The following is a 14,043-nucleotide window of genomic DNA, read 5'->3' on the forward strand; positions in this document are numbered from 1 at the left end:
ATTGCATTCTCCAATTACTGCTGGATTCCGGGACGGTACCTTCAACCATGCAGTCTGACCGCTCCGAACAGAAATCTATTGATGTTGCCATCCATGACAACCTCCGCAGTTGTTCTTTTGAGCCAACAAGTTAACAGCGAGTGATTCAGATCGATTCGGCCACCATCTACTTCATAAAGAGGAATACTGCGTGTCCTCCATGCTTTTTAGTGTTGTAATGAATGTGTGCGCTTAATGTTACACAGAGAACAGAGGTCTCGGTCCATTGATTTATTTAATAATTCATGTTAACGTAACGTACAACAGTGGTGAAAAGGTGGTTTTGTGAAAGTCTTAAAAGCAGCCTTTGACATAGTACTGGACAGAGATTATCGGTACAATCATCATACACTTAAAATAGAAGTTAAAATTTGACAAGACGATGAGCACATCAAGATTCTCTTAGATTAGGAAATACATTTAACTGTTGTCTTTCGTTCAGGTACAAGCTCTAAAGTTCCACACTTGGGGTAAAAAAACAAGAAACCATAGAGTATTGCAGAACCAACAAATATTACTCAGGATTACTACATCTTTGGGTCCTCACACAGGGTGCAACCAGGTTTCAGATCAGCCTGTCGCTCCATTTGGATGGTGACAGAGTGGAAGTTGTAAGATGAGTAACAGGCCTGAGTCATCTCTCGCAGAACTGTCTGAGCATCCACTGACTCGTCTGTAGAGAGAGGGGGGGGTATTCAAATTCGTTGACATTTGCAGTGGCTTGCAAAGGTATTTACTCACCTTGAACTTTTCCACATTTCAACTATACAAATGTAAATGTGTTTTTTTAGGATGCTTGGTGATACACCAACACAAAGGGTTGCATAGTTGGAAAATGGAAATAAAACTGGACTTTTTTTATTTTTTTTTTTATTTTTTTTTTTTTAAACACAAAAATGTGAAGAATCTGGCATACAAAATATTCAGCTCTCTCTACTTGGATATCCCTAAATAAAATCCAGAGCAACCAATTGGCTTCAGAAGTCACCTCGTAAAATCCAACAGGCACGTGAGGCTTCTTCTTAGTTTGACACTGGACAGAGCAGGGTGGTGAAACTTCTCAAGCTGATGCTGAGAAAGATCTGGATCGCTATTGGCTGTGGTAGAACTTAAAAGCTAAAGCAGCTGTGAATGGCTAGCTGCTCAATGTAAGGTACAGGGAGTGCCAATCGAATGAAAAATTGTGTTCTTTCATATATGCAGTGGACCCTGGCCATTTGTAGGGGTTAGGGACCAGGCCGGACAGCGAATAGTGAAAATCTGTGGATAATTAATGCCCATTATAATTGCATTGAAAAAACAAAGAAAACAAATTTAAAGCAAAATAAAAAATGTTGAATAAGCGGGGACGTACTGCCAGTCAGCGTTCTTGGTTTTGGTTCCCCCTCAAAAAAGAAAAAAAGTAAAATGAAAAAAAATGTGGCAAGACTTGAAAATTGCTGTCCAATGTAATCAAACGTCGTTTGTGATATTATTATGACGAGGTAATTGAAATAGTTATATTATTACATTTACAATAAAGTAACTTGTAATTTTAACCAATTACATTTAATTTTTTTGCCCCACTCTTTATTCCGCCATTCTTGACAGTCACAATTAATTCATCAAAATAGATTTTTTTTCTTCATGATGAGAGAACATATTGATATTATTCTGACAGTATTGTACAATTGAACAAGAATTTTTTTTAAAAAGGAAAAAAAATGGAAGAAAAAAAAGATATATTGCAAACTTTACAAAATAAGCTTGCAGGACATAACTTAAACAATTACAGTATATTTCCAAAGCAATCTTACCATCACTGCAAATGACGACACGGAACATTTACCATGTAGACGTGTTGTTAAGTTTCAGACAAACAATTTTAACGTTTACACAAAAACAGTACCAATGACTTTTTCAAATGTTTTGTCTTTTCGGATACCAAAACGCAGTTGTGTCAAGCAAATGGTCAAAATGAGTGGGTTTGATTTTCCAGTTTAAAATAATTTTACACATTGAGTTACCATCGGGATTTGATGGAGCCAAGCAGCAAAAATCACATTGGGGTTGATTGCACCACAATTGCAACTCACCGATGGCCACATGCGCAGACAGCAATGCCTGGTTGACAGTGAGGGCCCAGATGTGAAGGTTGTGGACCGCCGAGACCCCTTTAACTGCCAGCAGACCATCTCGGACCTCGCTATACCTCACCCCTGCTGGGGTACCTGAGATAGAGGTCAAATTTTAAATGACAGGCAGGCAGCTACAACAATATGTGTTCCAGGTGACAGGCTCACCTTCCATCAAGACAATCAGAATATCTTTCATGATGGTGAAGGTGCTGCACAAAACTAATATGGAGAAGAGGAATGTGCAGATGGGGTCAGCCATCTTGTATTCTGGCTGAAATGTATTAAAAGCACCAATGTTAAATATTTCCTCTAAATCTTAGATGTAGTAGTGATATAATGCTGCAGTATTTTAAAAGCTATTAAGTACAGGGTATCCCAAAAGTCCCGATCAATAAACGTATACTACAATAAATGGCTACTATCACTACTGGATATAAACCCTGAACCTTCTTGAGCAGGCATTCACACAAAGTCGGGGAAAATCTTTCCGAAGGGCTGCATTGGAATGCAACAAAAGCTCGATCCGTCTCCCCAATTGCGCTTCGTGCTCCCCTGACCTCACACCTTGTGACTAATCTCAGTGAGGCTACATCAAAAGCAAGGTTTATACCACACTAAGCACTGTGACCTGTCACAAGAATCTGCAGTGAGGTCGGGAAAGAAATCTTGCAAAACGTCCATGCTAACTTCCAAAAGTGGCTCAAATCATGGCAACATAGTTCCTTGGCATTAAAATGCCACAAGATGGCGCCAAGGTAACTATGGTTTTGACCTGAACATTTTGGGATTTCATCATCTACGGTCCATAATATCATCAAAACGTTCAGAGAATCTGGAGAAATCACTGCATGTAAGCGGCAAGGCCGAAAACCATCATTGAATGCCCGTGACCTTCGATCCATCAGGCGGCACTGCATCAAAAAACCGACATCAATGTGTAAAGGATATCACCACATGGGCTCAGGAACACTTCAGAAAACCAATGTCAGTAAATACAGTTCGGCGCTACAGCCGTAAGTGCAACTTGAAACTCTACTATGCAAAGCAAAAAACATTTATCAACAACACCCAGAAACGCTGCCGGCTTCTCTGGGCCCGAGCTCATCTAAGATGGACTGATGCAAAGTGGGAAAGTGTTCTGTGGTCCGACGAGTCCACATTTCAAATTGTTTTTGGAAATTGTGGACGTCGTGTCCTCCGTGCCAAAGAGAAAAAGAACCAGTCGGACTGTTATGAATGCAAAGTTCAAAAGCCAGCATCTGTGATGGTATGGGCCTGTGTTAGTGCCAATGGCATGGATAACTTACACATTTGTGAAGGCCCCATTAATGCCGAAAGGTACATACAGGTTTTGGAGAAACATATGCTGCCATCCAAGCAACGTCTTTTTCATGGACGCCTCTGCTTATTTCAGCAAGACAATGCCAAACCACATTCTGTTACAACAGCGTGGCTTCGTTGTAAAAGAGTACGGGTACTAGACAGGCCTGCCTGCAGTCCAGACCTGTCTCCCATTGAAAACGCATGGCGCATTACGAAGCGTAAAATACGATAAGGGAGACCCCGGACCGTTGAACAGCTGAAGCTGTACATCAAGCAAGAATGGGAAAGAATTCCACCTACAAAGCTTCAACAATTAGTGTCCTCAGTTCCCAAACGTTTATTGAATGTTGTTAAAAGAAAAGGTGATGTAACACAGTGGTAAATATGACCCTGTCCCAGCTTCATGTTTGCCTGTGTGAGTGACGGGGGCACACAAGATCGTTGAAGTACACCAAGCAACAATACTTTTTATACTGTTTCCCATTAACGAAGTAGACACAGCTTTGACATTCTCCACATTCTTTAAGGATGAGGATATTCTAGACTTGATTGCACACCATGTACTTGTGGAACACACACAAATTATGTATACTGGATTAGAAAGAGAGGGGTATCACATGTACTACTTCCTATGCTGTCCTGTGGGACTGTATAGGAAGTCGACCATGTGCACAACTCCTCACCTTGAAGAAGATGATGATGGCGCTGACGAGCACACTGAGACTCTGAAGAAGATCCCCCACCACGTGCACAAAGGCTGCATGCACACTGGCGTTGGCCTGCTGCGCTCGCCCCCCTGGAATAAAAACAACAACAACATTTACAGCGTATAATGAATTCCTTTCCATGGTACTGTATATTGTCTATATTGTCGTTTAGTCAATTCCAGCGACGAGGAGCATTTTCTTTTCTAAAAATGCATATCTGCGTCTGGTGTTTCTCAGCTTCATCTTGCCAACATATGTCAAGTTTGCTGCACAGTAATATCAGGGGGAGGTGGGTGTTAACCAGTTTTTGAGAGTTTTGACAATGAGTGCAGGTTCCAACGTCTATTGCATCAGTATCTCCACAAGGCTTGTCAGCAGAAAGAAGCATAAGACGAAAATTTACTGGTGAACTACTGCGTTGGTTTTGGACAGAGAACACCGTGGACCAACAGCTACAGATGACATGGCACCCTGACCATCACCAACTTAGGAAACTGATTGAAAACAATTTGGCTTGTGCGTCTCTCTAACCCTTCCCCCAAAATCTGGATCTGTGATTCCAAAATGTAATGTAAAATTTATTTTCAGCTAAAAAAAACAAAAAACATTTGGACCACTGATTGATAATCCAATTAGTTTTCTCTTTCTGACATTGTCTCTGATTCAGGAATGGTTTGACACTAGGTATGAAACAAATTTCTGGCTACTTCCATGCACAGTGGCTCTTGATGCGCTGATTCCAGCCTCAGTCCACGCTTTATGAAGTTACCTCAAATTGTTGTGGTTTTCTGTGTCGCTTGTGCAACTTTTTCGAGGACACTTTTTTTCTTTCACACAACTTTGTAAAAACATTTGTGAACAGCCAGCTTCTTGGGCAGTAAAAAAAAAAAAAAAAAAAAAAAAATTGAGGCTTGCGTTCTTGGTGGAGGGTGTCAACGGCGTCTTCAGGACAACAGTCGAGTCAGCATCAGCAGTCTTCTCCAGGATTACGAAGGTTGCTTGACCATACTTTGATCATTTAAAGGCTCGGGAAGCCTTTGCGGGTGTTGCAATATTTAACTATTTTTTAAATTGGATTATTAGGCATCTAATCATCTTATTGCAGGATGCCGTGCTGATGCTTAAAAGCGCACACAGTTGCGGCAAGATTCCGTTTTTGCTGGGCTTCGTGTATAAGGAAAAGGCAGCTTATTTTGGGATCGGTTGTCACGGCTCTGGTCTCCGTATGAAAGACATTACTGTATAAATATTTGTGTATTGCAATTGGACTACAAGATTACTTGACTTTTTTTCTTTTTCCCCTGAAGGAAAATTTAGATTTAAGATGGAGACTATTTGACTTATGGTGTTGATTTTCTCAAGTCAGTAGCACACCCATCCAACTCACTGACATTGAAAACATGCATGAATAAACATACCTTGATCATTTCTGTTTTGCTCTACGTTGTCAAGATCACTGGTGGAACGGGTGTGATCAGAAATCTGGGAGTCTTTCCCGTTCTTGTGACTGTGGTCATGTGAAGAGAGTCCTCCGTGACTGTGGCCATGGCCGGACTGATGAAGGGTGAGGGCCATACTGTTCGTGTGCCAAATACAGCAGAAGCCACTGAGTAAAAATAGTATGAACATAAATGTAAATGTGTTATCTGCTCACATAATATTGGCCAAAACGGCACAGCCGGATGTAATGAGCATGACCGTGCCCTCGATTGTGTAATGGTCACTGATGAGGCGCTCCACAGCCAAGAAAACCAACACTCCTGTTACCAGCCAGATGGTGAACACCGACAGCAGTGCACCCAAGATTTCTGCAAGGATGAAGACATGAGCACAGAAGACAAAAACAGAACAGTCGGAAAGAAAACAGGAATGTAGTTCAGACAGAGTGAAAACTGGACGGGGAAAAACGTTCACAGCAAAAATGAAACAATTCCATAGAAGTAACGATAATGTAATGTAATGATAATATAACATTGTTGAGTCATTGGTTCAGTACTTACTACAGATTTTATATATATATATATATATATATATATATATAAAATATAATATAATATATAATCAGTCAGTTGGGATTGGCCCCAGCTCACTCGTGTGACCCAGAACAGGATAAGCGGTAGAAAGTGGGTCAATGAATGATTTCAATTCAAGCACTTAAAACCTTCCAAGCGCTTTACCTGCACGGTGCCAGCCATAGCTGAGTTTGTGCGTCGCCGGTCTGGAGGAGAGCCACAGGGACAAGAGGCTGATGATGAAGCTGCTCAAGTCCACCAACAGGTGAGCTGCATCGGTCATCACTGCAAGGCTTCCTGCAAAATACCCCCCTGGGAAAAGATGAGACTTAGTGAAATTGGTGATACACATAAGCAAATGGTATTCATTCAAAAACCTTGACGCACCGATGATTTCGCCAATCATAAAAATCAGGCAGACGACGGACACCACAAGCAACCGCTTCCTGGCAACTTTCTTCTCTCTCTCGCGGTCATCCTGCGCGTGGCTGTTGTCATGGCAATGTTTGATGCCACCAGTGATATCTTGCTCCACCGCCGCTACGCTGCTCATGATGCGTAAAAATGGAATCAAAACAACCAGAGGGAATGTAATTGTGAAGATTAAAGTGGAGCAGTTGACCAGCAATATACACTTACCGTAATTTCTTGTGTATAATGCGTATCCCCCCGCCCCCCCCCCCCCCCAAAAAAATGGCAAAAGTCAAGTGCGCATTATACATAGGTATCGGGGAAAATGGAAAATTAAATAATTTTCAAAAACCCTCACATTTTATAAATGTATGCCGCCATCTAGTGGTTCTGAAAAAGACGTTCACTTTCGTTACAATATGCCACCGCCACCTAGTGGTTATGAAAAAGGTCTAGCCTATACTTTCATTCCGATATGACAGAAGTACGTATGATTGCATTTATGTAGAGTTGTGCTCATAAGTTTACATATCCTGGCAGAATTTGTGAAATATACATATATATTTTTTACAAATACGACTGATGACTGAACAACAACCGTCATTAATTTATTTTTTGGTTATGTTTTGTTGAATGGCCGTTGCTTTTCTGAAATGCTTGATAGTTTAATTTGAATCCCATTAAAATAAAATGTAATGTGTTTTGCCTGACCCTTCATGTTTTCTTGAAAGAATTGTACCCATCTTACAAAATCCCATGGCACGTTAAATTTTGGCCCACCAACATTTTGTTAACAGAGCCTAAAGAGTTCAACATGGGTGTAGGAACTGGAGTGTGGATTAACAATTTAAATTGCTCAACTAGCTGTTGGAGTCTGCTTCCAACTACTGTTGAGAAGCCCTTGTGCAAGGCACCAACCCCACCCTGTCGAGGTCAAAAAGGTGAAGCTCTGTTTGCACAACTTGGTTCACTGTGTATACAGCAGCGAGCACATTGAATTTTCCTTTGTGCGATGAGTACAGTACATTCAAATAAATTAAAAGCACTATGCCCGCTGTCAGTACAGCACTATACCTGTATGCAACTTAATATAAAACTAATTTTGTGTGCATGACGTTTTCTTTTCATCGTGCCAAGTTACATCAAAAATTGTTATTGTACATAAATGACAGTAAAAATGACGTTTGACTTTTCACAGTTTCATTTAGGCAAAGGAGTTGAATCAGTACTTCTATTACCACTCTTTTTTTTTTTTATATATATAACGTGTACGTCTGCTTAAGTTCAGAGTGAGAGTACTTTGGTCACCTCTGGAGACCAAAATTCTCCTACTGTCTCCAGAGGTGGTCTCTGGAGACAGTAGGAGAATGAAACAAATGCGCAGATCTGAAGAGGAAAGACATTCGAATCTCATGACCGGTGCGGTGCGCACAGCTCGTTTGCGAGAAGCGGAGCGCTCCACACGTTGACACAGCTGAGTGAATGAAAGAATCCCGTTTGCACACTGCTAATCCCTTCAGGGTCTAGTCCCGTGTGGAAAACACCATGAACACATCAAAAGTGCAGGAACATTTTGTAAATAAAATCTCAACTGACTCACACAATAACGCATACCAAAAAAAAACACAAAAAAACCTATTTCTTCTCATTTCACGGTAAGGTTGTATTGAATGTGATTTAACGGGTGAATTAAAGGAATACTGCCTTAATTAAGTTTAGTTTCTCGTCAGAATTTTTAAACAGAACGTCTTACCTTCCATGGTTACTGTAGGTACGTTTGACATCAGAGACCAGGCCAAATCTCTCGGGATCCTTGGAATTAAACATGACTGGCAAGGTGAAGGTCACAGCTGAAGAGAATCCCTCACAATTGGAGGGAAGACATACACAAACTGGCTAATTTAAAAATAAATCAATAGCATACAGAAGGGTGAAGCTTTAAAAAAAAAAAGTAATTTTAAAAATGCTGAAAGTTATTTGAACTCCTCTCAGAGCTCCGTTGATCCTAGTTGGTTTGGAGTGGAGTAAACATCATTACCGTGCAGCCAGTGTGCACCGTCAAATACTAGATTCGCCCGGCAGCCGTAAGCAACGTGTGCAAAAAAAAAAAAAAAAAAAAGAAAGAAAGAAAGAAACTTGCGCCAACTTTCATTCACACATTTAGGGTGTCCGTAAAATACATCGATTTGCTAGAACAGTTACAAAGGGAATGCATACTTGTACAAGTATAGCAACTATAAGCCATACCACGTGGTCGGTGACACTCAGTGCACATCTGCATTCACACGCCTATGGACAATTTAGAGCAAGGGTGAGGGTCGTTCGTGGATGAGGGTATAAGCAAACAAACAAACTAGGAGAAAATGGGAAAAGGGGAGGAAAAAAGAAAAGAGTGTTGGTAAAATCGTTTTTTAAAATTATATAATAATAATCCATTCTCATTTTATTGTGTTATTATTCAGGAAACTATAACGAACTGACCCCTCATTTAAACGAAATCAATGATCCTATAATGTAAAATATTTTCTAATTGTTTATTTTAGGCCTACTTATTTTTTTTACGTGCACAGTAAATCAATTACCAAATTATTTAATGAGATCAATAAATACGAAATAAATTTAAAAAATAAATAAATACATGGGGGAAACTGTTAAATTAATGCGGTAATATATGTATGTATGTATATATATATATATACGTGTGTGTGTGTGTGTGTGTGTGTGTATGTGTATATTTTATTATTTATTTATTTAACCTTTATTTCTCCAGGTAAGGCAGTTGGGCAAAGATTCTCATTTGCAATGCCAACCAGGCAGCAAACAGCACAGTAAAACAAAGCAAAATAAACGCAAATACAAACATATTGACAACAAACTGTACAGTGTGATATAGATAGACAGAATATAACAGGACTCTTGATAATGTAAATGTCCGGTGGGCCAGATTAAAGAACGAATCAGCCACACGTGGCTCGCTGGCCATACTTTGCCTATCCCTGGTTTAGCGAATTTATTGCATGCATTATTTTATTTTCCATCCATCCACCATCCATTTTCTGTAGCGCTTATATCTTTGAGCTGGAGCCTCCCTCAGCTGACTTTGGTCTCGAGGATCTGGACTGGTCGCCAGTCAACTGCAAGAGACAGACAAATAATCATTCACATTCATTCTTCAATTAACCTACACTGTAAAAAAAAAAAAAAATAATAATAATAATGATTTTGCAGAGTGGTAAATATAATCCATGAAATTCATCTACAATTTACATTATTATTTTAGACAACAATAAAAAGAGTTACCAAGAAAAATGGAGTAAAATCCACCTAAAGGCCATGGGGGTACGCCAATATGCATCACGTGACGAAAGCTACGCCGCACTAATTGGCTGACGTGTCATCTGCTCATCAATAAAATATGTGGTTTAAATTTACCCAATTAGAGTAGCTGCGAATGGTTACCCTCAATTTATTGGGTAAATTCTATAGGTTTTTTTTCCTTTTTTTTTTCTTTTGTAACAGAGTGACATGCATATTTTGGGAATGTGGGAGCAAACCTAAAACCTCGGCTGTGATGTTTGTTTGTTTTTTTGTTTTTGTTTGTTTGTTTTTTAATGTAAGTACTTTGCGGACACTTTGCGTTAGTAAATAAGCAGCAGTCCGAGAGAGGAGACGACATATAAGACATAGGTGCTATGAAGAAAGAAAGAAATGTAACAAGTGAGACCTTTTCCTTCGTGTATTGAGCACGACACACTTGCCATGAGTACGAAGCTGCAAACATTGCAGTTTTTCCTCACAAGTGAAACCGTATGTATTACCCAAATACGCCACAAGACGGCGATAACGCCACAATAATGTCTTGTCACTCCGATGCAGTTCATTAATCCATCGACCATTGACTTTCGGCTTGTCCCACCCATCCGGGGGTCATCACAGCGAAACATTATAGTATACATTGTATATTTCAATATATTTTACTATTTGGTTTGTAGTTCGCAGTGTTGAGATTTTCCACTGAACTTCATATTCATATTTTGTTGTGTGTGGATGTTGTGCTGTTTGAAATGCTGTCTATAATAAGACCTCAGAGTTTCATTGTCCTGCTACTACCTGGCCTATCTGTCAATTTAAAAAAAAAAAAATATGGCCTTGAACATAAAAGTTTGCTCAGTCTTGCATTACGGAGTGAGGTAATGACATTTGAGGTGCTCCAAAAGACAAAACCGAAAGAAAGAAAAACAAGCGAGTAAAATAGACTATTTTTAGTCGATTCAGTGGACTCTTAAAAGTCGCCCTGTTTCGCCCAGAAGTTGTACGTGTGAATAGAAAGTGTTGCTCGGGGCTACAGAGAGAGAATAAAATGGCACGACAAGCGTTAGTCACACGTGACTGATCGCACTGTTTATGAATCGAAATGCTGCTTTACAAATCGAAAGTCTCACACTGTTCGGTAGGCACGTGCAAGTGGGCCGATATGTTCCCATCCTTCCCAAAGAAATTGTACATCACGCCACAGTCTCCTTTAATGAAGATGCAGGTTGCCCCGACAGCCTCCCCTTTCGTCATGCAAATTACCCTTATGTGGCTGGCACAAGACCCCACAACCCCCCCCCCCCCTCACCAAAAAAAAAGTGGTAAACAACTACAGGTCAGGCTATTGCACAATGCACTGACGTCAGGTCGACTCCGTCATGTTCACGCTCCGATGATGCTGGTTTGCTTTGCCAAGATGGGTGGTGGTGATGTTTGAGGGACGGACGGCAGGAAAGAGGAGGGCGGAGGAAGGCGAGAAAGTGGCCCCATAAGCGCCAAGGAAGTCATAACAGGAACCAGACGGGGCTACGCGGCCAAGTACGACTGACCCAGCGAGACCCGGAGGGAGAAGGACCGCTGCTGTATTTAACCTAACATGATGGAAGTGGTTCTAACCAGACTGCGGGACTTCTCCTGCAAAGCCGCCACCTTTGACGCTTGCACGCCCGCAGGAGAGCGCGGGGACGCCCGAAGCAGGGCCGACAGCCCCAGGAAAGGATGCGCGGCTGGAGAGGGCACCAAGCTGGACATCGAGAGCGCACTGGCCTGGCTACGGAGGGAACTGGTAAGATCGCAACTCCTAATTGTTCAAATCAACATTCGTTGCAGTTAGAACAATAGAAACTAACATGACAATCCATCTAATTGTGACAAAACCTCCAGCGAGCCCGAATGGGAATGGAAGGATATTGACTCCGTCAAGCCCCCTTTGTCATTGAGTTCACGGTCTAACTGCCGTAAATCTGCAGGAGTGAAGTTCAAGGCATTTATCACCCAATCAAATGACTGGACTCTTTCGATGTGTTTGTCGTGTTGGAGGCCTCGCCGAGGTTTTAGCCATTTGTTCCTAAGATACATCTGAGTCATGCTGTTAAAATGTCAACCCCCCCCCCCCCCCTTCGCCTCCCCTCCCCCGTCACTGTTAGACATTCCCCCAGTCTAATAGGATGTGTGTGTGTTGGTGTGTCGACAAGTCCTAAATCTACAAGTGTGTCTGTTTGCACCTCAGTGTGAGAGGTTCATTCACAGACTCTTTTAGGATTCACACAGATGGCGTGTCATGGTACCCAAGTGTCCCAATAACATACTTACACATCCCACGTAGAAATGTCCTTACATTTGAAAGATAAGTACACTTGTGGTGTGAGTGCGAATGGTTGTTTGTGTCTATGTGTCTCTGCGATTGGCTGGCGATTGGCTGGCAACCAGTTCAGGGTGCGTCCCGCCTCCTGCCCGATGACGGCTGGGATGGGCTCCAGCGCACCCGCGACCCGAGTGAGGAGAAGCGGCTCAGAAAACGGATGGATGGTTGGAAAATGCGGGTCCCACGGTGACAACAGTTGAGAACCACTGGCCAAGATATTGTTCGTGTATAGTCCGCCCATGTACTGTACGTGCTGTACTGTATTGTACTGACCAACCCATCCAGCCTATCCAATTGAATTATGAGTTTTGCATTGTGTTGGAAGTGTTTTGTTGGTGACATCATGAACTTCCCATTGTGAGTAAATGAGGGGTTGAGCGATACCCTTAAATGTTCAAGTAGATCCAATGGAGAGCGGCAAGTTCTACGAGACACACACACACACACACACACACAGAGAATGTTTGTTCCACATCATGGTGGAAAAGCTCAGAAAGGACACAAGCTGAGGCAAACACGCTCCAGGGAGTCCAGCTCAGCGTGTGAATGGGAGCCCGGCCGGTAGCGCGTCGGCGTCACAAACTCAATGAAAGCGCGGTTCGCGTTTATTCTCTCGTTCCTCGGATTGCAAACAAAAGGTAACATTTTCGACCGGAGCCAGTCTTCGGGCTGGTTCTGTAATTAGCAGAGAAAAGAAAAGCAGCTCCGCGCGGTGGGTGTTTTTTTTTTCATTTGCGACATTCCTGGCTCCTTAAGACAACCTTGGACTGTGAAGTTGGTGGGATTCCGAATATCTCCTTTGACAATGGCAGCAATCAGACGGCCTCTCGTTAAAAAGGGCATGAACAGAACCACAGAAAGAAGAATTTGCATTTGAAAGAAGGCAGGGCTGGCGGTTTCATTTTGAACAGGCCTCCTCAGCTTGATCAGTCAAATGAGAAGAATTTTTAGGCTCAGGTCAGAGCAGACCCACGACTTTATGGGGCTCGAAGCCCATTTTTATTTCGGGGCCCTCTAGTTATGGCAACACCTGTGATTATTAATCATTGCTTAGTTCGCTTATGCCTTGGCTCAGTTTATCACGCGTTTTAGTCCAATGTTGAATTTGTGCACTTCAAATCGCTGAGGTCCAATCCGGGGTGTACCCCACCTGGCTGGTCTACAGCTTACCCACGGCCCGAGTGAGGATGAGTGGTGTAGAATATGCGTGGATATATGGGTGAATTAGAGCATGTATTAAACTAAAAGGCGATGCGTGCTGTGTACAGATGGAGATGCGATCCCGAGATCAAGCGTTGATCCGGCAGCTGATGGAGCTCCACTCTGGCATCCAGGAGCTGAAGCAGGAGCTGTCCGAGGAAGAGGAGGACGGGGAGGAGGAGGAAGAGGAGTTAGACGAGGAAATGAACGTAGAGGGCAGCTCCTGGGACTCAGAGAGTGAACAGGGAAGCGTCTACTCCAGCTCGGGGGAGGAGGCTTCACCCATTCCCTTCCCCAAGAAACCGCAGTGCCTTTACACCCGGGCTTTGGTCAGGAAATCTTTCAGCAGGAGACGCTCTGTGCCTTAAAAAGTCACACAGAACCGGTCCGGCCCAGTCGCACGTTTAACTCCTTCATGCTCTCCACGTTTGTAAAGATAGATACTCATACTCAAATTCAGAACTAAAACGCAGAGAGTATCAGCAGCAATCACCAACGGGGCAGCACGTCTGCCTCACATTTCTCGCGTTGGCGGTTCGAATCTCGTCTGCGTGGGT

The 14,043-nt window shown here is 42.3% G+C and overlaps 1 protein-coding gene across 1 annotated transcript; it reads right to left on the reverse strand.

Annotated features, from left to right (window-relative positions):
- Positions 1–266: 266 nt before the first annotated feature.
- On the reverse strand, positions 267–8,646 carry LOC133395619 (proton-coupled zinc antiporter SLC30A8-like). Its single transcript, XM_061664683.1, has 9 exons — positions 8,363–8,646; positions 6,586–6,743; positions 6,364–6,510; positions 5,841–5,994; positions 5,605–5,762; positions 4,163–4,275; positions 2,322–2,427; positions 2,115–2,249; positions 267–712 (listed from the first exon to the last, which is right to left on the reverse strand). Exons 1-9 carry the CDS (start codon positions 8,434–8,436, stop codon positions 567–569), a joined length of 1,191 nt encoding a protein of 396 aa, XP_061520667.1. The 5' UTR covers positions 8,437–8,646; the 3' UTR covers positions 267–566.
- Positions 8,647–14,043: the final 5,397 nt, after the last annotated feature.

This window comes from Phycodurus eques, chromosome 20, assembly GCF_024500275.1.
Source record: "Phycodurus eques isolate BA_2022a chromosome 20, UOR_Pequ_1.1, whole genome shotgun sequence".
In the NCBI taxonomy this organism is placed as follows: Eukaryota; Metazoa; Chordata; class Actinopteri; order Syngnathiformes; family Syngnathidae; genus Phycodurus; species Phycodurus eques.

What these genes read in the sequence shown, in the direction of transcription:
- LOC133395619 (XM_061664683.1), bottom strand. Translation starts at nt 8,436, where the DNA reads ATGTTTAATTCCAAGGATCCCGAGAGATTTGGCCTGGTCTCTGATGTC. An exon ending in CCATCATCATCTTCTTCAAG is followed by an intron (nt 2,428 to 4,162) that starts GTGAGGAGTTGT and finishes AATACATTTCAG; the next exon opens with CCAGAATACAAGATGGCTGA. An exon ending in GTCTGCGCATGTGGCCATCG is followed by an intron (nt 713 to 2,114) that starts GTGAGTTGCAAT and finishes CTCTCTCTACAG; the next exon opens with ACGAGTCAGTGGATGCTCAG.